This window comes from Lissotriton vulgaris, chromosome 11 (genome assembly GCF_964263255.1).
Source record: "Lissotriton vulgaris chromosome 11, aLisVul1.2, whole genome shotgun sequence".
Lineage (NCBI taxonomy): Eukaryota > Metazoa > Chordata > Amphibia > Caudata > Salamandridae > Lissotriton > Lissotriton vulgaris.
In genome coordinates this window covers 218,703,957-218,731,377 of record NC_141699.1, presented here as the reverse complement: position 1 = coordinate 218,731,377, position 27,421 = coordinate 218,703,957, and the positions used below count along the sequence as shown (strand labels likewise).

Genomic DNA, 27,421 nt, shown 5'->3' with positions numbered 1-27,421 from the left:
CTGTATTCGCAAAGGACAGTTACGAGTGGTAAAGTTAGACTTTTGTCTCAGTTAAACTTAAGTTTTGGTCCTAAGTTTAACTGAGACCAAAGGGAGGGATAGTCATGAAGGGGACAGAGTAGCCTATTTGAACAATCTGGAGAACCCAGCGATCTAATGTTATCGACCTCCAGTGGTGCAGGTGATGGCATATACTGCTTCCCACTGGATGCCAATGATGGTTGGAGGGCGAACTAAAGAGGTTTAGAGGCTGTGGCTGCCAGGAGTGGACTTTGCTGACCTACGTCTGCCTGACCCACACAGAGGCCGGGAAGCTTGCATGCTGTGGTGCTTGGGTAGGGAAACAGGTAACTGCAATCTCTTTTCATGCAGTCCACTAAAAGGTGGACTGGAGTTAGCAGGTCGCCATGGAAAGATCCAAGGACCTGGCCATAGCTCTGCAACCCTTGAAGCGATCCAGTGCTGAGTCTGCCATGTCTCCAAACAGACAGGAGCCATTAAAGGGCTGGTCCATAAGTGAAGCTTAGGCATCCCTCGAAAAGCCAGCCATCCTCAGCCAGGTGTGGCGCTGTAAGACCACCAATGAAGAAACTGCTCTGCCTAGTGAGTTGGTCATGTCCAGTCCACACTGGATAGTGAACTTGGCTGCATCTCTCCTGTCTGTCATAGCTTGGGAGAGTATGGCCTTGGCCTCCTCTGAGACCATGGGCAGCACCTGCGCAACCAGCCCAAAGTGCAGGAGAGTAACGACCCAAAAGGCACTCAGTGTTCATGGACCCCAGTGCCAGGTTGCTGGAAGAAAACATCTTTATGCCTGAGGTGTTGTGTTCAGCCTCATTGATTTCTTATCTTGTGGGGTGGTAGGGAATGTGCCAGGGTATACACAGGAAGAGACCAACAAGCACTTTGGGGTAGGGTGTGGTGTGAGGAATCTGGAGTCCCCTGGGGTGGGGAAATAGGGGTGGGCAATTGTCCTATTCACAAGAGCCCCTGTGCAGGGCTACAACCAGACTCCAAGCAGCACATCAGTAAGTGCTTCATTAAATGAGAGGAAAGGTTCTGAGGGGATCACTTCCGGTGGAAACACCTCTGTCAAGATGTTAGTCTTGACTGCCACTGAGGTCAGGCTAAGGTCCAGGACCTCAGCCGCCCTTCTCACCATCATAGCAAAATAGATTCCCTCCTCCGCAGCTATGGTAGGAGAAACAATGCCAGTATCTGGAGAGGTTTCCAGTGCAATGGCGTCTGCCAATTCCTCACACCAGTCCATGTAAGGGTCTATAGCGATGACCCAATATGCCAAAATCTCAATAATTCACAATTTCTACTCCATGGCTGAGCATACTACAGGAAGAGATTCTCCCTCCCCGTCTCTGTCAACAGATAAGGACAGTCACAATGATCATCCGAGACACTGAACTGTTGCTTTGGAACTCTGCTTTCAAGGCTGGATGAGCTGAGGCAGTCTCAACCCTTCCATCAATCAAAGCCGCTCTCCCTCACTTCAACCGTTCAGCCTTGGCCTGCATCCCACTGCATTGAACGAGGAGGCAGCCCTGGTTCACAGGTGGGCAAATAACTGTTCAACTTTTCCCTATAGTGGCTTTGCAAACTTGGACCAAGGGAGCAAAAGCTGCACAGGCAGCCAGCTCCAGCAAAGAAAGGAAGAACCGCCTACTAGTTTAGAAGCAAAGCATTTAGCTGGACAGTAGTCTGCCACCAGCCGCGGCCATTGCAGGTTAGAGCTGTGGGGCCATCTCGGGGGAATTTGAGGCCCCACCGCTTTTATCTGCAGTGGCCACGGCTGTCTGCCACGAATCTGTACCACGGTCCCTCAAAAAAGCCTCATCCATTTCCCACTGCTGGCACTGGAGGACACCAAGAACCCGCATGGGAATATCCCTCAAGATTGACCATAAGTGACTGTTGATTCACAATCAAAGTGTTATATATACTGAGGGAGGGTTAGATACTGGAACAGCAATGGTGCTTTACGTACTGTGGGAGGTTGCGAAAACTGGAATAGCAATGGTCCTTCACAATCTGTGGCCTGAAGATACTGTACGTACAATGTTGCTTTACAGTTTGATAGGAGAACATAGTATTGGTATGGTGCTTTGCACACTGGAAGGGTATGTAACTGTTACCACGGATTTTTTACAACGCATACCATTACCACGCATACATTTACAACGCAAGTCATTTTACCACGCATACCTTTACAACGCAATACACTACAACGCACATACTATTACAACGCATACCATTACAACGTAAGTATTATTATAGGTAAGTTTATTATCTTTTTTTTTTAAAGGGCTGGGTATGGGTTTTGGGGTACAGGGGTATTTTTAGGTTTTAGGGATGGGTATGGGTTTTGGGGTACAGGGGTATTTTTAGGTTTTAGGGCTGGGTATGGGTTTTGGGGTACAGGGGTATTTTTAGGTTTTAGGGCTGGGTTTGAGTTTTGGGGTACAGGGGTATTTTTAGGTTTTAGGGCTGGGTTTGGGTTTTGGGATACAGGGGTATTTTTAGGTTTTAGGGCTGGGTTTGGGTTTTGGGGTATAGGGGTATTTTTAGGTTTTAGGGCTGGGTTTGGGTTTTGGGGTACAGGGGTATTTTTAGGTTTCAGGGCTGGGTATGGGTTTTGGGGTACAGGGGTATTTTTAGGTTTTAGGGCTGGGTTTGGGTTTTGGGGTACATGGGTATTTTTAGGTTTTAGGGCTGGGTTTGGGTTTTGGGGTACAGGGGTATTTTTAGGTTTTAGGGCTGGGTTTGGGTTTTGGGGTACAGGGGTATTTTTAGGTTTTAGGGCTGGGTTTGGGTTTTGGGGTACAGGGGTATTTTTAGGTTTTAGGGCTGGGCATGGGTTTTGGGGTACAGGGATATTTTTAGGTTTTAGGGCTGGGTATGGGTTTTGGGCTACAGGGGTATTTTAAATATATATTTACAAATACTAAAATTAAAATTAATTTCATTAATATAATTATTTAATAATTAAATAATGAATAATTAAATTAAATATTACAAAAATAATTATTTAAAATATATATTAATATTATATACTTACCTATACTTACGTTTTAATGGTATGCGTTGTAATAGTATGTGCGTTGTAGTGTATTGCGTTGTAATGGTATCCGTTGTAAAATGACCTGCGTTGTAAAAAATCTGTTGTAATGGTATGCGTGCTAAAAGTACGCGTTGTAACATCATATATCCCACTGGAAGTTGTGGAATGTCCCAGTCAAGAATGTCAATGTGTTTTTTACATAGTGGGGCAATATGAAAACACCATGACTATGGTGGTTTTGATAGTGGGGACAATATAGAGGCCGGTAACTCAATTATGTCCTGACAAAGTATGTAAATCTGCTATTTTCCTTGTGGCATAGGATTTTCAATGGCTGTACCTTCATGAAGGGCGTGGTACACCAGACAAGCACTTCTTTTCTTGGGGCACACGCATTTGCTCATTTAGCATCCAGTGATTTTGCAGGCATGCTGATCTCCTAAATGTTTATACATAGTTAGCCAGTGCTGAAAAAATCTTCTGTATCAGACCCATAAGCATCGGACTATTGTTCTAGTTCAATTTTAGAACTGCCTTATAAACCTGAGGCGGGTGGGGCAATGTATGCCAGCAACCTGGATAACTTTAACTACTGCTCCCCGGATGCACCTGGCTAGATGACACACTGCATCTGCCACATCACAAGATAAAATGATGGACGGAGTGTTGAAACTTTTCAAACACTCGTCCCCAGGCACAGATTTGAATTTAATCCATCGTTATTGTGCTTGTACCTCCACCCCAGTTTGGACTCAGCCATATGCGAATCAGTCTTGACAGTGCTCTCAATGGGAACAGTCCAGCCCGAACTGCCAAGCCAGGTCCTCCCTGGGCCTGAAACAAGCATTGCCTCTGGCACACCAGCTTCAATGGGCCTTACCATTTCACTTGCAAGTAGTCTCCACGTCTCCTGCAAATCGATGAATTCCCCCACCCCTCTGTATAATATTGCATTCCAATTATTGCGTTATGAAGACACGTGATATTTATTTTTCTGGTTTGTTTTTATTCAATGGTGATACAAATCTTAAGTTGTAGGTTTTCAATACTTACGGCCCTGATTCGACCTTGATTGAGCCCACTTTCTCAAGTCCTTTTTCACTCAGATTCTGACATTCTCCAGTTAGCTCGCACTTCTTACCCTGAAAGTTCTCTAGTTCATAGAGGGTGACCTGAAACAAGAGGAGGGCAGTTAATGACAGCAAATGCACTATTGATGGATGTGCAGATATCTATGTAGTACAAGCCAGCAGAGAACACTAGGTTATTGTGTTTTGGAGCTTTAGGGTGAACGTGCTGCGAGAGGAGCTCATTCGAGATTGTGTACGAGTGCAGGAAATTTAGTACTTTAATTCTGCTTTCAATCAGAATTAAGGGGTGCTTGATCATTCAATAATTTGCATGTAAAATGTCCAAATGCTTCCTCTTTTTTAGGTCTCGCGACCTATCAATGCGAGCAAGCGCATTGAGCGGAGCGAGAATTCATGTCTCGAAAATCCTCGTGAAACCAAGGGCTTCTTGCGCTGCGGTTTTCATTGAGTTCACGTGAATCACATGACCAAACAAGCACGGGCATTCACGGCCGCACAGCACATCAAAGGGCTTCGCCCAGCGTGCACTCTGCGGCTTCTCCTCCCCTAATTGAATCATGGCCGGCCGCAGGCCGGCCGTACTTTCAGTTTCCCGGCAACGCTTGTTTATTCACGCCCCCCCCACCAGGCTCTCCCGCCCCCATACAGCTTCCCTCCTAATCCGCCTGCCTCCCCTCACTCGGAATCCCGCCCCAGGCTCTCCCGCCCCCATCCGGCTTCCGTCACAAGACGCCTCTGCATACACTCAAACTGCCAATCGAAGTCACTTGCTATCCCTACCTTTAAAAATAATTACTTTGTTCTTCATCAAACCACGTCGGATATGCTTGAATCATGGCCGGACGCAGGCCGGCCGTACTTTTAATTTCCTGGCCGGCCGCTCTTAACGCTTGTTTTCCCTTGCTTTTGTTCGTCAGCATTTGAAGAATGTCCACTTTGCCAGCATAGCGCTGTTATTTATTACAGAGCTGTCAACACACCTGTATCCATTAAGGCTGTAGTGTACGTGCATCGTGAATAGTAGCAGGGCAACCCTCACTTTTTTGCATGCACAAAATACATACATACAGTACAGACGAGCGTCCCCTACACAGCGTGAACAGACATAGCACAGCAGGGTAGATGTTCCTTACATTACTTAATGACTGCCTTTATATTGTAAAGCCATTTTTGACTACCGTATTAGTTTGAATTTTGTTGCTTAACCTGTATATTGTAACTAAAAGATGAAGCTTTTTTTGGCGTCTTCAGATTTCGAAGTACAAACATTTTGCCAGCATGGTTTTTCATTTTTACGGAGCTCTAACCACACTCACATTTGTTTTAGGTTAGGGTCACCCAGTTGGTGTTTATTAAAAATAATTTACTTGTGCTAATCTTCTAGATTTACTTTACTTTTTATTAGGCACAGTAGATAATTTGATTTGTTCACCAGTGCAGGAGCAGACGTTCTTTATTTGGGCTTTTACCCGGAATGAAATACATTCCTTTTGAAACAACTAACTGCTGATGGGAACTTCAGCGAGTCTCCACCAAGCCATAATCCAAAAATTCAAACTTCCCATCTGGGCCCAAGAAAGCAGCAACGTGTGGTCATTGCAGGCAAGTGTTAGCCGCAGTATGTGACCTCCGTTATTTCCTTGGAACTTGAAGCGCTGTCCCGTGACTGCTGCAAGCATTAGAAAAGGACACGAGTGCTGGTGTCGGTTGAGCTGTCTTTTCACCCTTGCAAAATGGCACGTTTTTTGTTTCTAAAATACCACTCTGTCAGCAAGGGTGCTACTGACTCGTATTGGATCCAGGTCACCATTCCTAAACAAGCACTGGAAAAGCCAATAGAGCTCACCTCTACTAGTTTTGGTGCTTGTGATGTTCTGCAAATTATTCCAGCCTGTCGCTAAAGCATTAGTCACCTACTGCTTTAAAGATGAGCAAATAGTTAAATTAATTAAAATTCAGGGGAGATTTACTCCTTTTTCAAACAGATATAAGTTGCTGGGTTGCATGAAAGGGAGAGAGAGAAAACAGTCCCATATCTGCCAAGATATGGTTCTGCTTCTCTCTTCCCCACCGGTGGCCCGCTTTAGGCTGCCTTTTGTCGATACACACAACCCTGTCATGTCAAGCATAGAATTTGTACTGGAAATGTATTTTTCCAGTCCAAAATACTATGCCTTGACAAAGTTCAACACTTTTCACACTTTGTATGTGTGCCGTACAGTGAAGCACAAATGAAAAATTGAAAACGTTTTGAGAAAAGAAAACTTTTCTCAAACTTTACGCCAGCCTGAGGCATTCATTTTTGGCACAAAGTCATGTCTACCTTTTATAGTAGATCGAGTTGTGCGTGAAAATCAATAGCTTGTTGTATGGGAATGCCCATGCCTGCCCCGAATAGAAAGCCTCTTTTAAGTAAAGTAGCACAAAATGGCGCATAGCACTACTTTGCATTGCTGTATGGCTACTTTCCAACACAAATCAGGATTTGCATTGAAAGTAAATCCAAATACATCATACTGTGCCAGGCTTGCTTCACTTTTGTGATGCAAACATGGAGCAAAATCGTGCTAGTTCCTTCCCCAAAAAAATCATTGATGCATCATTGAGAATGCATTAGAGACAGGCATGCAATGCCTTTACTTGTTAACAAGGCATTGTTGTTTTTTCACCCCTTCTGAGATCCCCTGCATCTCCACTGTGCCTATTGCTGGAAGAATTAGCCCTACTCCCCTGAAGGTTTTAGTAGCCCTCTCCCCGAAAATTGGCTCTAGTTGCGTCTATGATTAGAGGCACCTGCAAGTTCTCCATAACCAACCCCATTTTCCAAAAGCTGCTATGTTTCAAAATTTTCCAGATATCACAAAAAAAGAAACAATACTCTATCCTTTAACCCCTTCCCTGCTGGGCTAATTCCCATGAGGTGTGGGGGAGGGGGGCCACGCGGCAGTGCTTGTGACGAGCTGAGCTCGTCATGCTGCACAGCGGAGCTGTGCTCATGACAAGCTGAGCGTGTCACAACTCCGCCCACTCAATGGAACCCCCAGCACAGGAGGGGAATTATCCCCGCGAGGGCGTTCCGCGGTGGGTATGACGATCTTAGCTCATCATGGGCACAGCTCCACTATGCCTCATGACAAGCTGAGCTCGTCATGAGCGACCAACGGGTTAAGATCTGAGTACAGACCGCTGAGCTGTACAGTGACCAGATGGTTCGACATCATTTCTAATGTTCTCTATTACAGTCAGCCTACCATTTCACAGATAAAAACATTTGGCCTCTAGGAATGGAACTATGCTTATTTGGCAAAGCTTTCATCGCTGGAGCATATGGTATGACCATCAACACCAGGATGTGCAAGATTGTGGGGAAATTGATCCAGAAGTCCAGAGATGTATTGGTGGTCGGTTCTCTGCTACAATTGTGTCAGACAACATTATGGCCTACTGGAACCAGTTGTAGTACCTCTTCCAAGGCACACAACAGGGATTTATTAGGAACAATTGGTAGTAGAAACTGAGGGGCAGATTTATGATGACTGGGTTTATCCCTGCAAATCATCAGGGATGCCCCAGGTTAGATGCTTCTTGCAAGTTTACCCTTGCGCCACCACTGATGCGCCGCATCCACTATGTGGCGCATTGTGGTGCAAGGATAAACAGATGCGTGACGCATCTCCCATCAGAAGGGTGGCGCATTGCTGGAGTCGGGTCGCAAGCGCGACGCAACTTCAGCAATGCTTGTGGCCTGCCTATACATAACGTGGACGCTGGATGTTGAGGGAGCAGTTTTGGAGGTGTATTGTGGGACAGAGGTAGTGAGAGATTTATGGGTTGTACGGGTGTTGGCAATGAACGTAAGAAAGGTTTCATGATGACTCTGGTAGTGGCAGAGCTCATGGGTCTGAAGGAGCCATTGCCCACAGGACACTCTTGTGTCTCCCAATGAGCTTCTATGCCTAGTGCCAGGTGGGCACTAGGCGCTGCCGCTCACAATCCCTCGTGCATATACAACAGAGTGTCAGCAGGACTAATAGGTCACGTTTCTGAATTGCAAGCATAAATAATTAAAATGCAATCAATTAATTTGCAAGTGAAATAGTATTTTTTTTTCCCTGAAGGGGCCAATACAATGTAACTTTGTTATACAAACTAGCAGCAAGAAAGACTGGGCTAACATTATTCTGCTTGAGTTTTGTTGTTTAGGGATGCCACTAAAATATTGTTTCTTCTTCCTTTTGCTTTTTCAGTTTTGTGGTCTCTGGTCCAAAGATGCAGGGTTTAGAAGCATGTTTTAGGTCTTGTTTAATTATTTTACAAACTGTAGAGAATCAGTACATATCAAAACCATATTTGATATTTTGGCTGTGTTTGATTTTTTCACTGATAGGTAAAATGACTGGTTTCATAAGAATCTTTCCTAATATTTGCCATCATATATACCCACAGGGAATGTGTAAAAAATCTTGCTACATCAGCCCCCAGTTTCTAGTGAGTCAGTATTGATAGTAGGTGAATTGCCAACACATCCGGCTTTAAACATTCAATGCAAGGTATAGTATATGTATGACAAGTATATGTGAAATGAATGCTATCACCAAGTATCTGGTATAGTGGTGAAAACATGACACCAGACTTTTGGAAAACAGTGTCACTTGCAATGCTGTTGCAAAAAGGTTATTTCCAAGTTCAACAAAGATTGGAGAGATATTGCTTGTATTTGCAGTGATTCAGCTATGTATATGAAAAAGTTGTGTAATGTCCTGTCAAAATCGATACCTGAGCTGAAGTGTTTCCCTGTAAGAGGTCCTTGCCACTTGTCAGATGATATGCTGAAAGCCTTTACAATCTTCAGAGTTAATGAAGAATTCTATTGACTTTTTAGTCCATTCTGGTGCACTGTTTTGTTATGCGCTGGTATTAAACCACAAATATTTCTCATTTTGTGTTTTGTGTGGCATCAAAGAAAGAGTCATCCCAACTAGGTCACTTAGCTGATGGTTCTCAGTCCAAGGGGATGTGAATACTATAATATCCATGTGGCAACTGTTTACAGAGGATTTGCTGAGTGATAATGCCAGAGGCAAGAAATGGGAGGATTGTTGGTCACATTTTGATAGTGATGTGAAAAAAGTACGCTCTTCTGCAGTCTTAGAATTTTACAGGAAAACATGACTGTGGTAGTGGACATAATTAAAAAAAACTACAGTCTATAAACACATCCTAGTCTGCTAAGTGTTCAGCATAATTGGTGTAGAAATAAAACATCTCCTTGAGAGTAGGCTGGCCGATAGTGACTTAGTGACTTTGGCACTGCAACATGTTCCATGTTAGAATGCTTGCCACTTGGTAAGCAAAGCAACGTTGAAGAGCAATTTAGGAACTTTTAATTTACAATGTATGAGAAATGGCTTGCAATAATGCGTAGAAATGTTCCTTCACCAACCATGGCAATTGAAGTCAATGAAACCTCACTGTGGTACAAATTCTAGATCCCTTTTGAAAATGGGAATTTTTGCTGTAGTTTCAAAAGTGCTGCTTCATTTTTGACCGCTTAAATAACTCTGAGGGCATAACCTTCCAGTTCAATGCAAATGTTGCAGAACCTGCCCAGAGAATCACCATCCTAAAGTGCACCAGTTGGTATGGAAAGCTACGTCAGTGGTCGGACTTAGCAATTTATGTACTGGCTGTTTTAGCATTGCCTGTCTCAAGTGTCAATGTTGATAGGGCCTTTTCACGGAAAAAAAGCTTACATGGGAAGGAAAGAGCGAGCGCACATGACCAGAGACTCACTGAAGAAGTATTGTATGATGTACTACAGTAAGTTTGATTTGCAAAATATATTTGGACCTCATACACATTGTACGTGCACTGTCTATACACCATGCACTATCAGTGCAGAAAGCAAGCAATAATAAAAGCAAAATGGTCCATAAACACCGGAAAAAACACTGTTTCTGGGGGGTTTAAATGTCACGAAAATGTGTAAACACTGATAACCACTTTTTTCTTAAGGTATTGAAATCACTTGAAAACACTGAAAAAAAACCACCAGAATTGACCAAAAATAGAAACCGATAACAGGAAAGCCTAAGTACATCCTATTCATTGAGTGAAATGTGCACATAGTGACTGCTCTGACTTTGAAAGTTCTGCTTGCTGGGGGCATTTGCAGAGTGGAGGGTCACGAGGGCCAGTAAGTCATAGAACATGCAACTCTCTTTCTGTGGTATGGCACTGGTTTAAAGGATGGAACAAGTATGTATTAGGCTCAGTTAGGCGGTTTCAGTAGGCATTTCATTTTGAGCTATGATCTAGTTAGCTATGGGATGTCAGATGCATGCATAAAATCTGGGTTCACATGAAAGAATGGTACAGATACCTGTGGGTTTGTTGACAGGGGATGTCTTTAATTCTGATGCATGGTGCAGGCTCCTAGTGTTGGAGGTGTAATGCAGGCCAATCCTGGTGACCTGAAGATCCAAGAGGCTGCTGGATACTTGCCCTTGTGTGGGTGAGAGATGAGAGTCTAAGACAGCAGTCAGGACCAAGCAGACTTGAACTCTTCAAGAGCGAAGTGTGCAGGCCAGATGTTCAGGTCATCGAATGCTGAGGGCTGTAGTAGCAAGGGAAGGAGTTTAGGAGAGGAGTGAGACCAGAACTGGATGGGGTCGTATCTCACTGTCACACTCACTGAATGGAAGAGGAGATGTTGCCCAATAGTAGCACTACAGACATCAAGGATTTGTAGCCTCGTGATACCTCCAAATGTCATACCTCTTCGTGAGCATGTTGAGTGCGGTGGCCAGAATGACCCTGGAAACATTGGTATCACTCTCTGGTTGGTTACATTGGACATTTGGGAGGTAAACCCTTCTCAGTGCTAGCACCACAGATTCTGCATCTTCCGCATCCATCAGAATGCGTGAGAATAAGAAGGCTCTTTCAGGTGTTGGTTAATACGACACTGTTCTAGTTTTTTGTATGTTACTGTTGGACATTGTGCAAGACTCTACCTGGGAGCCAGAACCTTTGAGAGAAAGACTTGGATGTGGGTGTGAGGCGGGACAGTGCTTATGCACTTGGAGTGCTCTAAGCCTTTCATGAAGAAAGAAGCAATCATATAAACTGAATTTGGACTTGCTACCAAAGACGGTGAGAGGACATTTTACTATCAGGTTGTTTTAAAGACTGCAGTAAAAATGGGACTGGGGCTCTATCTACATGCTCAGTGATGTCAATTACTATGTTACCTGTCTGTAAGATACATTTACTTCTCTCTGCCTTTTTTCTGTCAATAAATGGAATGCTGGTTCCATATTAGAAGAATTGCTATTAAACTGTGTTTTGATTGTGAAGGTTTACAAATATTAAATGGCAGTCAGATATTTTGAAATTTCATTTCCAGTTATGTGAAGTAATTCCTCACCTGTAAGTTCCATCTACCAAATTGTTTGCTGCACCTCAACGCAACTCCAGATAGCAATGTACACAGGTCAATATTCTATGCATGCCTTGGGCCAGTGACCATAACACTAACTACAACACAACATGAATTATAATCATGCCTGCAAGACTGCTGTACAGGGGAAAATTATGGCCTTCTTCACGTCCCTTTATGCCACTACACAACCCAAGACCCCTCCAGGCCTTAGTCACTATCTAGACTGGGTGCTGCAGCTCTGGCTCGAAAATGGACACAGGTAAATATCTAGATGAACGGTTCATGACAGAAGAGATTATACAAGTCATCAATACGCTACTGGGTGACAAGGCCCTGGGGCTGGATGCCCTCACTGCAGCCTGCTATAAAGAATACGCTCAGAAACTTGCACCTCATCTCCTTGCTATGTATAAGGAATCTCTTTGGGTCGGTGCCCTGCACCCCTCCCTGCGAGAAGCCCTGATTGTCACAATACTTAAGCTTGGCAAGAACCCTCAAACATGTGAATCCTAACACCTCTTGTCAATGATCAACCTTGACAATAAGATCCTTGCCAAGCTAATTGCTTTCAAACTGCTACCTCTTCTGTCGCTCATTGTCAGGCCAGACCAAGCCGGATTTGTGCCTGGTTGATCAACGGCTCATAATTTGCATACCTTTTTTGCTGTTGTGCACACCATAAACTCAGACCTTGATGCCGTCATGGTTTTCCTTGATGCCATTTGACTCCGTAGAGTGGCCCTATTTATTCACTCTACCGTTATCGTTGATATTATTTGCCATTGCTACGGAGCCACTTGCTACAAAACTGAGGCAACACCACTCGCATAGAGGACTAGGATTCACACAGCAATGGATCCTTGTGTCAATGTATGCTGACAATGTGACCTTATATGGGAGAAACCCACTAGATAATCTAGATCCGTTAATCCATGAGTTTAAAAGATTTGGGTGGCTGTCGGGAGTCAACATAAACTGGTCTGAATCTATCTTATTTCCCTTAATGGATCAGACCGCTGAGTTCATCCCAGAATACCCCCAGGCCACCTCTTTTGGCCGTGGGATCAAAGAGTAGGTTAGATAACTAGGGATATGGCTCATGAGGAACCTCAACAATCTTGGGAGGGACAACTACAGCCACTTCATGACATGGTCAGAGGAGAGTGGAGAGCTTGCGCAAACTGGCACTATCCCAAACTGGTAGGCTTGCCATCACCAAGATAGAAGTACTGCCCAAGTTTCTCTATATGTTTGTAAATTTGCCACTTCCACTGACATCGGTGTTACGCAGACGACTCCGCCCCAACCTTGTGACACTTGTATGGGTGGGTAACCAACCCAGTATTGTTTGGGAGGTGTTGAAACTTCATTTGAGCAGGGCAGGCTGGGTGCACCAGATGTGGACCTTCATTACTATTGGGCACACGGCCAGTTTGTGCATTATTGGCTTTACCCCATGCGATTTATGGCACACATAGCGCCAGAGCAAGAAAATGCTGCACCCTCAGACGACTTGTGTGACTCAATGTTTTTTTCTCCCCATCACTGGCCTTCATTGATCATTCCTCCTTACCCTTTACACAGAATGCAGGCACCCGGTCTCGGCTGCGGAATCTACTATTAATGAATATGGGTACACTCTATCCGTAGGGCACTCTTGTTTCTCCGCAGCTTGCCCTTCTGGGATCTAATGCAACTTCCTAGTGCCCTCCCCTCCCCCACGTTCCAAGTACTTTAAACAATGCTCACATTCCCCAATCAGCACAGATTGGTGACTGGCACTGCAAACCATTTGCCGATTAACCCTTCATAAATCAAATATGGGCTAAGTCCTCTGTAAACGCCTGGAACTATCACAGATGAGACAAGGGTAGCAATAGAAGCAGTTAAGCCAGGGAACGTCCCAGGCCATGACAAAATACCAGGTGACCTTCTGAGACACAACAAGGCGGTATAGGTACCTTATGTAAACTTACTCTGTAACGCGTTGGCAGCAGAGGACCCAATACCTCAAACATGGAGATGAGCTGAAATAGTGTGTTATGAAGAGACACTCTGGTAAGTTTAGATAGTTTTATTTTCTATCAATGATCAGCCACCAACTCCAGCTGCTGTCTTGTCAGTTCTCTAGGTATAACTGTCTCACACGAGACGCTACCATGGAAACAGAACAGACAAAGACATGCAGCCTCTTTGAATCATTACAACACATCCCCTCCACATGGAAAAACAGAAGAAAAAGGAAGAATTAGAAGAGACTTAGAGAGAGAAGAGAAGAAGAAAAACGTCGTCATAACATGGTACAAACACAGTTCAAAAACATGACAAGAAAAATCAATACATTTCATAATCCTCATAACTCTTAGGAAAACAGCAAGACCTTGGAGAAAAGGAAGAGAAACTAGACATGGGCAAACTTGTACCTGGTGAGACCTTTGGGCATAGAGGAAATTTAGAATTGTTACCATGGAACTTTGCAAGACAAGACACTCCACCCTTATGAACTGTAACTACATTCTTATTGACAGAAGTAATGACAAACGGGCCCATGAATTCAGTGACACCCTTCTATGCCACCGTGGTCTCTTGATAAGTACCCAGTCACCAACCTTCCATGTCGTGGTTTTGGTTGACTTTTTGAAATCAAATCTCTCTTTGTACCTATTTTGGTAGGATTTGATCTTATCACTAACCTCCTCCTCATGTATAATAGGACCTTCAATGAGAGGTAACCAACCAGGATTGAGTTTGGATAATGCAACCCTCCCACGTAACACTTGAAAAGGAGATTTAAGCAAGATGGTGTTGACAGCAGTGCGATGTGCCCACCAAGTGTCCCTTAGAACACCCTTGAGGGGAACCCTCATTTCAATTGCCCTCTGCACACATGGCTTGACTACTCTATTCATGTGCTCCGCAAGCCCATTGGCTTTTGGTGCATAGAGCGCAGTTCTTTGATGAATGATGCCATAATCTCTCAAAAGTTCATGCATCACTTGAGAGACAAACTGCACCCTATTATCTGTAATAGGGAGTCTGGGAATGCCCTCACTAGCAAAATCACCCTTAAGAAAGTCAATAACCACCCTGGTACTGACAGAACTTACACATTTGGCGGAGACCCACTTGGAAGAGTAATCCACCAAGAGAATTACAAATCTCTCTGTAGGATTAAGTAACTCAAAAGGCCCCATGAGGTCCAAACAAAGCTTGACCCAAGGTTCTCGCTGGACCTCAACAGGTGACAATGGAGCAGTGTTGGTGACTCGGGATTTGTCAATGGAAGCACACTGACAGCACTCTTTGATCACCTTTTCAACCTGGCCATCCATTTTCAGCCACCAGTTCCTTTCACAGAGGCATGACGTTGTGAGGTTTCTCCCTAGGTGTCCCTCATGAGCCAGATTTATGAGCTTGGACCTAATGGCTTCAGGAGGCACAACTCTTTCACCACGTATGAGTTGGCCCTGGCAAAGCGTAAGTTTATTTCTGATGGACAAAAAGGGCAATAGGTCAGAGTCCATTCCTTTGTTGGTAGGCCAACCCTCAATGGCAAAACGTGTCACAACAGGAAGTAACAGATCTTCTACCAAAGCATGTTCCCACTCAAATTCTTGAATGGAAGATTCATTGGCCCAATAAACAATAACAGTATCAGAGTCTGGTGCATCTCCACAACACTCAATAGGCAATCTTGATAAACAATATGCACCTCTGTGGCAGAACCAGGGAGATATTGCACCTGAAAATTGTACTATTCTTACTCTTCGCACCATCATTTCAGTCTTGGAGTAAGTCTCTCACTTTCTGCACAAGAGAACACTTGAATCAAAGGACAGTGGTCTGACCTTATTAAGAAGGGAATCCCCACAAGTAAAACTTAAATTGCTTTACCACCCATACTATGGCTAAAGCTTCCCTATCAATGCATGAATATTGTTGCTCAGGCTTCTTCAGTGCTCTTGAGGCGACCGCAACAACTTTCTCTTCACCACCAACAATTTGAAAAAGCACAGCCCCAAAGATCACATAAGCTGACATCAGTGTTTAGGAAAGTTTTCTTTTTCGAGTCAACGTGACAAAGGGTTGGACTCTTCCCTATTGTTTGCTTGATGGCAGCGAAAGCTGCAATACACTCAGGTGACCAGGCAAAGTGTGTTCCTTTCCTTAGAAGAGCTCTGATGGGCTTAACAGTGGAGGCGAAACCTTGAATAAATTTGGAATAGAACTCAGCGAGGCCAAGGAAAGACCTCGCTTGCTCTTTGTCAGTTGGTGCTGGAGCATCCACAATACTTTTTGCCAGGTCCAGCTTCGGTTGGACGCCCTCTCCAGATATGAGAAGACACACTAATCCTACACTTTCAGCGATTCGCGGTTAAGCCTTTGTCAGCTAACCTGTGCAGAGTAAGTCTCAAAATACTGTCATGTTCAGAGTCATCCTTCCCATAAACTAGGATGTCGTCCTGGAAGAACATGATATTAGGGATATCTACCAGGATCACTTTCATGATGCGCTGAAAACAGGCAGCTGCTGAGGTTAACCCAAATGGCATCCTGATGAAACGGAAAGCACCCAGTGGTGTCACGAAAGATGTAAGATGTTTGGAGTCTGGATGGAGGTATAAATACACCTGAACTACTATCTGGATCACTGTTAGTACTCTGCACCGATCTATACTACTTGTTTGAACCTTTTGATTTTGTATTAACTGTTCTATTACTCACATGTTTGGCCTGGTAGCCACCTATTTGTACTACTTTGTACTCATGCTGGGCTTAGTTGCCACCTACTTGTACTAATTGACCTATTGATTTATCTGTTTAACCATGTCCATATAATTTTCTTTGTAAAGCGCTCTGATATCTGCAAGGATCTTGTCCGCGCTATATAAAACTTTCAAAATAAATAAATAAATAAATAAATACTTGTTGGTAGGCTGAAGATAAGTCAAACACACTGAAAACCCTTGCACTACCAAGCATACTGATTGACTCAGTGATATTAGGAAGTGGTTGATGATCCACCCATATCTGCTTGTTCAGACTTCTCAAATCAACACACATCTTAATACTCTTTCCTCCATCCTTTGGGGCCCAACCCACTGGGGCCAACCATTCAGAGGACTCAATTTCCTCAATTATACCCAGAGTCACTAGCCTCTTTAGTTCACACCTCAGGGTTTCTAGCATCATGATGGGGACCTTCCTAATTTTGTGCACCACGGGTACAGCCTTTTGCTTAAGTACAATGCGGTGTTCGAAATCCTTCAGCAAACCAAGATTGTCAGACAAAACTTGGGGAAATTCTTCAAAAAATGTGTTTGAGGTGGTATTGTGGTCATCTAACATGACTTGCTCTGAAGGATGATGAGCATTCGAGTTGAAAAGTGTTCCCAAGTCTCTCTGATGTCTCCACCCAAGGAGGTTGTCACCCGCTTGGCAACATAGATCTTTCCAATAGTCTCCCTCCCTTTGAAATTAATCTTCATGATGGCATATCCTATTACATCACTGTGTGAGCCACCATAACTGACAGGGCTAATGTCTGTCACAAAAAGTTGTGTTTCAGGAAAAGTCTTGTCCCAAAGTTCATTGCCCAACATGGTAAACGGAGATCCAGAGTCTGCCAGAACCACAAACAACTTGTCTCCAATTACCACTTCACATTCATGCATGCTGATGAGATCTGCATCTACCATGCCATCACCTCTTACACTTAGCATGGTGGTTCTAGATGTGACATTGGTCTCAACGTTCTCGCACATATTCTCCACTGTGCGTACCCTGCCACCAGACTTGCATACTCTAGCATAGTGGCCCTTGATTCCACACTTGTGGCATGTTGTGTTTCTCGCGTAGCAGTGAGGGTAGTTAGAAGAGTGATTGTTGCTACCACATCTGTAACATTTCATCCTTGAAAAGTCCGTGGAGGGTTTGGGCTTGGTTCCACGTACAACCTTCGAAACACTGTCAACAAAATCTTGAGGCGTTTCCCTATGGGTCAATTCATGAATGCAACTGGGGGTGTGAGTATCATCAGATGTTGTTTTATTGGCTATCATCTCTTTGACCCAACCAGAGGAGTTTTCCATCCTTTCTACGATGGCTATAGCTTCTTTGAGTGACAGATTTTTAGATATGAGTTTTTCTTGCACCCTATTACTGTTGGTGCACCTGAGTAGTTGATCATGTATCAACAAATCAGTGAGGTCACCAAACTCACAAGTTTGTGCAAGTGTCTTTAGAGAAGCTATGTAGTTGCCAACCTTCTCATTGGGTTCCTGGATTCTCATGAAGAATGTGTGCCTCTCCAAAATAACATTAATACATTGCCCAAAATACATCTCTAACATTTGTGTGGACATTTCAAACACAACAGATGGCTCGCCATTACCTTCACCTACAGGGTTTACATCAATGCTCTCATAATGTTGCGTGCCTCTATTCCGAGGTTGTGAAGCAGATTGGCTTGTTTTATATGAGCAGAAAAGTTCTCACCCCCGATAGCAACCAAATAAGAATCAAACAATAATTTCCATCTCTTGAATCAAACAATAATTTTCATCTCTTCCAAGGCAACAGCGGTTCACCTTTTTCACAAAGGAATGGAGGGGGCTGATTCATTAAAGTGGCAGCCAAGGTTTCAGTGTATATTGCAAAATTGTTTTGAAAGAACAAAAAGAACAACAAACTGACACCAAAAAGGTTGAGAGCAAAATTTTGGTGTAATAAAAATTGTATTAGATAAGGTAATTTGATTGTGTAGGCCCCATCTTCAACGTTAGAGTCTTCATGAAGGCAAAAGCAGTAAACCTATAGCGGTAATTTTATGGCAAGAGCGGTAAGGATATCCTTTTCAGATGCGGCTCGATAAAACTTCATGCTGCCGTTGTCATGGAGATTGACAACATCCAAGATGGCGGCACGTAATGTGTAAGCACATGATGACGTGTTAGCGCGTGCTCAAAACGCGTGTCAAAGTGCGCATGACCCAAGTGGGTTGTTTATGGGATGCTCCCAATTCATTAACAATCCATTCAAAGAAAGTTCAGAAACATTCATAATGGGAGTACATATTAAATATGCTCCACTGTAGCTCCAGTGTAGGATAGCTGACTACACAGTTCTTTTGTGCTATACTGTTTCCTGCCCTAGAACCCTACCAGGACGAAGTACAACCACAATGATCACTGTATACGAAGTTCTGCTTCAATGTTCTTCAAATTAAATCAAATGCATCTAAATGGTCATGTGGTCCAGCTGATGTAGGGGAGATTTATTGCACATTATGCACTTTAAACACTGTAGAAAATCTTTCACATATGCTATTTTTTTGTCCAGTCTATGCTATCCCCAAGCAAACAAATGGATTAAACTAATCTGTAATAATATGGGGACTAGGACATTTTTGGAAGCGTCAAGAATTTTAAAAAGAGATACGTCTCAGCCTATAGTTTTTAGTCTCATTAGATGTATTTTTCCTGTACATTTAGTATACAAGGGAAAGGGCTTAAAATGTTAAAAGATAGATGATCAATTTTATTACTTGTTTTTATTTTTATAATGTTTCAATTGTATAAATGACAAATTAGAAATGTATTTAGATTACATATATTACATTGTGCTGCATTGTATGATTGTTGGTTGAATGCTTTTTATGGTTTTTAACAGAAATAAAAGCTATTCTACTGCTACTAACTAGACTGTATGCTGAAATGCAGGGGATCTCGCCGGCGTGCATCACTTGCGCTAGACAGGAATGGTAAATGGATCTGGCTCTTACTTTTACTGATGATCAGTGGAGATACTGCTGAGCTAAATCTGGAACTCTCTCACAATTACAGACTACACCTTCCACATTTTAAATTAATATATCGTACATACCACACACTGGTGCGATTACACAAAATGGGCCTACTCGAGGATGCGCTCTACCTGCGATGCTTGGTGCCCGTGGCAGACTTTCTCCAACTTGTGTGGAACCACCCCAGTGTACAGCACTTGTGGTCTGAGACCTTCGATGCAATAAAGAGAATTGCTAAGTGTGTGAGTGAGTGTGCACTACGCTTTGCACTACTGGGCTATGTCACAGATATTTCGCCCCGGTCCCGCAGATTAATAGCGATGCTATTAGTATTAGCATAGCTTAGTGTTGCGATGCACTGGGGCTGACGGCCCACTCCAACAAGCATTGGCATAGCCAATAGGTCTCGCTTTTGGGTTGAGTTAGTGAGATATAGTAGTAGAGTTAGGTAGTGTGATAGAGTGTGAGAGTTAGTGAGATAACGTTTAAGAGTTAGTGATAGAGTTTTGGAGGCCTATTTTGTTATTGAGGGTTAGACAGTTTGTTAGTGAGAGTCTGTGAGTTATTTATTTAGCGATAGAGAGTTTTAGAGTTAGTTATTGAGAGAGAGTGGGTGTGTTAGTTTGTGATATAGTTTGGGAGAGTTATTTGGTTTGAGTGAGTGGGAGAGTTAGTCAGTTATTTAAAGTGAGTGTGAGATCTAGTTAGTTATTGTGAGAGAGTGGAATATGTAGTTAGTTATTGAGTGCGCTAGAGTTATTTAATTAGTGATATAGAGGTTGGTAGAGTTAGCGAGTGAGACTGAGTGGGAGAGATAGTGAGTGAGACATAGTACTTCAAATGATGTGTGTATATAAGTACAGGTTTGACATGGTTTAAAAATAGTCTCCTTCCGGGTATTTGTTGCTGTGTTTACTTTTAGTAAGTTGCTATTTCGTTGTGTATTGTGTCCTGTACTTTTTACACTAAGGCTTCACAAAGGATGTTTGCTGGTGACCTAGAGCAGACCCATCCACCTGCCGGCCCCCAACCAAACCCTTCTGGTTTCTCGCAATGCAAGAAGCAGAAACATAAAATGGTCGTTTTACCATTTTATGTTTCTGCTACTCGCACTACGAGAAAGCAGTGAGGCGACACTCCTCCGCCTTAATGGAGGAGCCGCCCCTGTGGGTAACCCCATACCTAAAATGTCCTTTCGGTGTTCAAGTGACATTATACCAACCTACTTGGCACCAGAACCCCACAATAACAATGTGGGGCCTTAAGGCACGTTACCAGAGTATGTTTTTCTACATAACACATTGACTGAAATATATATTTTTTGTTGTTGCAGATTTATATAGCGCAAACTCGACCCAACTGTATGGGAGAGCTTTACATGAGCAGCAGTTGCTTTACACAAGGACACTTTCAATATTGTGTTGTATTGTCGCATAAAATGTTATTCGTGCGAGTTATGTGAATCATATGTATGTATTACAAAACATTCTTCAAGGCGGTGACATCATTACATAACACAACTAGGGCCACATGTTCTTTAAAAAGACGAAACACAGCGGGAAGACTCTGGTCAAAAGCCCCAACTCTGAAGTGCTCTGCAGCCAGACAATCAGGGAGGGTCAAACTACCGCCAGGTTAGGGCACCGCTGAAAACAGCTCTGTTCATCACCACCCCCTTTTCTGAATCGTTTTGGCCACTATAGGTGTGGCAGGGTATACTCAGACATGAGTCCCTTTCTCACTGCACCATCAGGATTCAAGCAAGCCGGGCCGAAGACGGCTGAAATGCCAGAAACCGGTCCCCGGTAGCTTGTCTCCTTTCTGGTGAAGAATTGGCTTGGTAGTTTAGTCTGCCCTGCTCCCATGATGCACTTGGCCAGGGACAGACTGATTTGCATATAGCCAGGTTCTGAGCTGGGATGGTGCAGTGAGATAAATAACGGTGATGGATCAAGCCCTGATCTTTGGACTGGGTAAGAGTGGTCTGCTTAATTCAGACACTCTGTTCATCACCACCCCCTTTTCTGAATCGTTTTGGCCACTATAGGTGTGGCAGGGTATACTCAGACATGAGTCCCTTTCTCACTGCACCATCAGGATTCAAGCAAGCCGGGCCGAAGACGGCTGAAATGCCAGAAACCGGTCCCCGGTAGCTTGTCTCCTTTCTGGTGAAGAATTGGCTTGGTAGTTTAGTCTGCCCTGTTCCCATGATGCACTGGGCCAGGGACAGACTGATTTGCATATAGCCAGGTTCTGAGCTGGGATGGTGCAGTGAGATAAATAACGGTGATGGATCAAGCCCTGATCTTTGGACTGGGTAAGAGTGGTCTGCTTAATTCAGACACTCTGTTCATCACCACCCCCTTTTCTGAATCGTTTTGGCCACTATAGGTGTGGCAGGGTATACTCAGACATGAGTCCCTTTCTCACTGCACCATCAGGATTCAAGCAAGCCGGGCCGAAGACGGCTGAAATGCCAGAAACCGGTCCCCCGTAGCTTGTCTCCTTTCTGGTGAAGAATTGGCTTGGTAGTTTAGTCTGCCCTGTTCCCATGATGCACTGGGCCAGGGACAGACTGATTTGCATATAGCCAGGTTCTGAGCTGGGATGGTGCAGTGAGATAAATAACGGTGATGGATCAAGCCCTGATCTTTGGACTGGGTAAGAGTGGTCTGCTTAATTCAGACACTCTGTTCATCACCACCCCCTTTTCTGAATTGTTTTGGCCACTATAGGTGTGGCAGGGTATACTCAGACATGAGTCCCTTTCTCACTGCACCATCAGGATTCAAGCAAGCCAGGCCGAAGACGGCTGAAATGCCAGAAACCGGTCCCCGGTAGCTTGTCTCCTTTCTGGTGAAGAATTGGTTTGGTAGTTTAGTCTGCCCTGCTCCCATGATGCACTGGGCCAGGGACAGACTGATTTGCATATAGCCAGGTTCTGAGCTGGGATGGTGCAGTGAGATAAATAACGGTGATGAATCAAGCCCTGATCTTTGGACTGGGTAAGAGTGGTCTGCTTAATTCAGGCACTCTGTTCATCACCACCCCCTTTTCTGAATTGTTTTGGCCACTATAGGTGTGGCAGGGTATACTCAGACATGAGTCTCTTTCTCACTGCACCATCAGGATTTAAGCAAGCCGGGCCGAAGACGGCTGAAATGCCAGAAACCGGTCCCCGGTAGCTTGTCTCCTTTCTGGTGAAGAATTGGCTTGGTAGTTTAGTCTGCCCTGTTTCCATGATGCACTGGGCCAGGGACAGACTTATTTGCATATAGCCAGGTTCTGAGCTGGGATGGTGCAGTGAGATAAATAACGGTGATGGATCAAGCCCTGATCTTTGGACTGGGTAAGAGTGGTCTGCTTAATTCAGACACTCTGTTCATCACCACCCCCTTTTCTGAATCGTTTTGGCCACTATAGGTGTGGCAGGGTATACTCAGACATGAGTCCCTTTCTCACTGCACCATCAGGATTCAAGCAAGCCGGGCCGAAGACGGCTGAAATGCCAGAAACCGTTCCCCGGTAGCTTGTCTCCTTTCTGGTGAAGAATTGGCTTGGTAGTTTAGTCTGCTCTGTTCCCATGATGCACTGGGCCAGGGACAGACTGATTTGCATATAGCCAGGTTCGGAGCTGGGATCGTGCAGTGAGATAAATAACGGTGATGGATCAAGCCCTGATCTTTGGACTGGGTAAGAGTGGTCTGCTTAATTCAGACACTCTGTTCATCACCACCCCCTTTTCTGAATCGTTTTGGCCACTATAGGTGTGGCAGGGTATACTCAGACATGAGTCCCTTTCTCACTGCACCATCAGGATTCAAGCAAGCCGGGCCGAAGACGGCTGAAATGCCAGAAACCGGTCCCCGGTAGCTTGTCTCCTTTCTGGTGAAGAATTGACTTGGTAGTTTAGTCTGCCCTGTTCCCATGATGCACTGGGCCAGAGACAGACTGATTTGCATATAGCCAGGTTCTGAGCTGGGATGGTGCAGTGAGATAAATAACGGTGATGGATCAAGCCCTGATCTTTGGACTGGGTAAGAGTGGTCTGCTTAATTCAGACACTCTGTTCATCACCACCCCCTTTTCTGAATCGTTTTGGCCACTATAGGTGTGGCAGGGTATACTCAGACATGAGTCCCTTTCTCACTGCACCATCAGGATTCAAGCAAGCCTGGCCGAAGACGGCTGAAATGCCAGAAACCGGTCCCCGGTAGCTTGTCTCTTTTCTGGTGAAGAATTGGCTTGGTAGTTTAGTCTGCCCTGTTCCCATGATGCACTGGGCCAGGGACAGACTGATTTGCATATAGCCAGGTTCGGAGCTGGGATGGTGCAGTGAGATAAATAACGGTGATGGATCAAGCCCTGATCTTTGGACTGGGTAAGAGTGGTCTGCTTAATTCAGACACTCTGTTCATGACCACCCCCTTTTCTGAATCGTTTTGGCCACTATAGGTGTGGCAGGGTATACTCAGACATGAGTCCCTTTCTCACTGCACCATCAGGATTCAAGCAAGCCGGGCCGAAGACGGCTGAAATGCCAGAAACCGGTCCCGGGTAGCTTGTCTCCTTTCTGGTGAAGAATTGGCTTGGTAGTTTAGTCTGCCCTGTTCCCATGATGCACTGGGCCAGGGACAGACTGATTTGCATATAGCCAGGTTCTGAGCTGGGATGGTGCAGTGAGATAAATAACGGTGATGGATCAAGCCCTGATCTTTGGACTGGGTAAGAGTGGTCTGCTTAATTCAGACACTCTGTTCATCACCACCCCCTTTTCTGAATCGTTTTGGCCACTATAGGTGTGGCAGGGTATACTCAGACATGAGTCCCTTTCTCACTGCACCATCAGGATTCAAGCAAGCCGGGCCGAAGACGGCTGAAATGCCAGAAACCGGTCCCCCGTAGCTTGTCTCCTTTCTGGTGAAGAATTGGCTTGGTAGTTTAGTCTGCCCTGTTCCCATGATGCACTGGGCCAGGGACAGACTGATTTGCATATAGCCAGGTTCTGAGCTGGGATGGTGCAGTGAGATAAATAACGGTGATGGATCAAGCCCTGATCTTTGGACTGGGTAAGAGTGGTCTGCTTAATTCAGACACTCTGTTCATCACCACCCCCTTTTCTGAATTGTTTTGGCCACTATAGGTGTGGCAGGGTATACTCAGACATGAGTCCCTTTCTCACTGCACCATCAGGATTCAAGCAAGCCAGGCCGAAGACGGCTGAAATGCCAGAAACCGGTCCCCGGTAGCTTGTCTCCTTTCTGGTGAAGAATTGGTTTGGTAGTTTAGTCTGCCCTGCTCCCATGATGCACTGGGCCAGGGACAGACTGATTTGCATATAGCCAGGTTCTGAGCTGGGATGGTGCAGTGAGATAAATAACGGTGATGAATCAAGCCCTGATCTTTGGACTGGGTAAGAGTGGTCTGCTTAATTCAGACACTCTGTTCATCACCACCCCCTTTTCTGAATTGTTTTGGCCACTATAGGTGTGGCAGGGTATACTCAGACATGAGTCTCTTTCTCACTGCACCATCAGGATTTAAGCAAGCCGGGCCGAAGACGGCTGAAATGCCAGAAACCGGTCCCCGGTAGCTTGTCTCCTTTCTGGTGAAGAATTGGCTTGGTAGTTTAGTCTGCCCTGTTTCCATGATGCACTGGGCCAGGGACAGACTTATTTGCATATAGCCAGGTTCTGAGCTGGGATGGTGCAGTGAGATAAATAACGGTGATGGATCAAGCCCTGATCTTTGGACTGGGTAAGAGTGGTCTGCTTAATTCAGACACTCTGTTCATCACCACCCCCTTTTCTGAATCGTTTTGGCCACTATAGGTGTGGCAGGGTATACTCAGACATGAGTCCCTTTCTCACTGCACCATCAGGATTCAAGCAAGCCGGGCCGAAGACGGCTGAAATGCCAGAAACCGTTCCCCGGTAGCTTGTCTCCTTTCTGGTGAAGAATTGGCTTGGTAGTTTAGTCTGCTCTGTTCCCATGATGCACTGGGCCAGGGACAGACTGATTTGCATATAGCCAGGTTCGGAGCTGGGATCGTGCAGTGAGATAAATAACGGTGATGGATCAAGCCCTGATCTTTGGACTGGGTAAGAGTGGTCTGCTTAATTCAGACACTCTGTTCATCACCACCCCCTTTTCTGAATCGTTTTGGCCACTATAGGTGTGGCAGGGTATACTCAGACATGAGTCCCTTTCTCACTGCACCATCAGGATTCAAGCAAGCCGGGCCGAAGACGGCTGAAATGCCAGAAACCGGTCCCCGGTAGCTTGTCTCCTTTCTGGTGAAGAATTGACTTGGTAGTTTAGTCTGCCCTGTTCCCATGATGCACTGGGCCAGGGACAGACTGATTTGCATATAGCCAGGTTCTGAGCTGGGATGGTGCAGTGAGATAAATAACGGTGATGGATCAAGCCCTGATCTTTGGACTGGGTAAGAGTGGTCTGCTTAATTCAGACACTCTGTTCATCACCACCCCCTTTTCTGAATCGTTTTGGCCACTATAGGTGTGGCAGGGTATACTCAGACATGAGTCCCTTTCTCACTGCACCATCAGGATTCAAGCAAGCCTGGCCGAAGACGGCTGAAATGCCAGAAACCGGTCCCCGGTAGCTTGTCTCTTTTCTGGTGAAGAATTGGCTTGGTAGTTTAGTCTGCCCTGTTCCCATGATGCACTGGGCCAGGGACAGACTGATTTGCATATAGCCAGGTTCGGAGCTGGGATGGTGCAGTGAGATAAATAACGGTGATGGATCAAGCCCTGATCTTTGGACTGGGTAAGAGTGGTCTGCTTAATTCAGACACTCTGTTCATGACCACCCCCTTTTCTGAATCGTTTTGGCCACTATAGGTGTGGCAGGGTATACTCAGACATGAGTCCCTTTCTCACTGCACCATCAGGATTCAAGCAAGCCGGGCCGAAGACGGCTGAAATGCCAGAAACCGGTCCCCGGTAGCTTGTCTCCTTTCTGGTGAAGAATTGGCTTGGTAGTTTAGTCTGCCCTGTTCCCATGATGCACTGGGCCAGGGACAGACTGATTTGCATATAGCCAGGTTCTGAGCTGGGATGGTGCAGTGAGATAAATAACGGTGATGGATCAAGCCCTGATCTTTGGACTGGGTAAGAGTGGTCTGCTTAATTCAGACACTCTGTTCATCACCACCCCCTTTTCTGAATCGTTTTGGCCACTATAGGTGTGGCAGGGTATACTCAGACATGAGTCCCTTTCTCACTGCACCATCAGGATTCAAGCAAGCCGGGCCGAAGACGGCTGAAATGCCAGAAACTGGTCCCCGGTAGCTTGTCTCCTTTCCGGTGAAGAATTGGCTTGGTAGTTTAGTCTGCCCTGTTCCCATGATGCACTGGGCCAGGGACAGACTGATTTGCATATAGCCAGGTTCTGAGCTGGGATGGTGCAGTGAGATAAATAACGGTGATGGATCAAGCCCTGATCTTTGGACTGGGTAAGAGTGGTCTGCTTAATTCAGACACTCTGTTCATCACCACCCCCTTTTCTGAATCGTTTTGGCCACTATAGGTGTGGCAGGGTATACTCAGACATGAGTCCCTTTCTCACTGCACCATCAGGATTCAAGCAAGCCGGGCCGAAGACGGCTGAAATGCCAGAAACCGGTCCCCGGTAGCTTGTCTCCTTTCTGGTGAAGAATTGGCTTGGTAGTTTAGTCTGCCCTGTTCCCATGATGCACTGGGCCAGGGACAGACTGATTTGCATATAGCCAGGTTCTGAGCTGGGATGGTGCAGTGAGATAAATAACGGTGATGGATCAAGCCCTGATCTTTGGACTGGGTAAGAGTGGTCTGCTTAATTCAGACACTCTGTTCATCACTACCCCCTTTTCTGAATCGTTTTGGCCACTATAGGTGTGGCAGGGTATACTCAGACATGAGTCCCTTTCTCACTGCACCATCAGGATTCAAGCAAGCCGAGCCGAAGACGGCTGAAATGCCAGAAACCGGTCCCCGGTAGCTTGTCTC

The 27,421-nt window shown here is 45.0% G+C and overlaps 1 protein-coding gene across 1 annotated transcript in view; it reads right to left on the bottom strand.

Annotated features, from left to right (window-relative positions):
- CRYBB3 (crystallin beta B3) overlaps positions 1 to 27,421 on the bottom strand; it is a 96,133-nt gene that overhangs the window by 29,850 nt on the left and 38,862 nt on the right. The window contains exon 3 of the mRNA XM_086944726.1: positions 4,127 to 4,245. Within this exon, the coding sequence (XP_086800852.1) occupies positions 4,127 to 4,245 (119 nt within the window). The remainder of the gene's footprint in view (positions 1 to 4,126; positions 4,246 to 27,421) is intronic.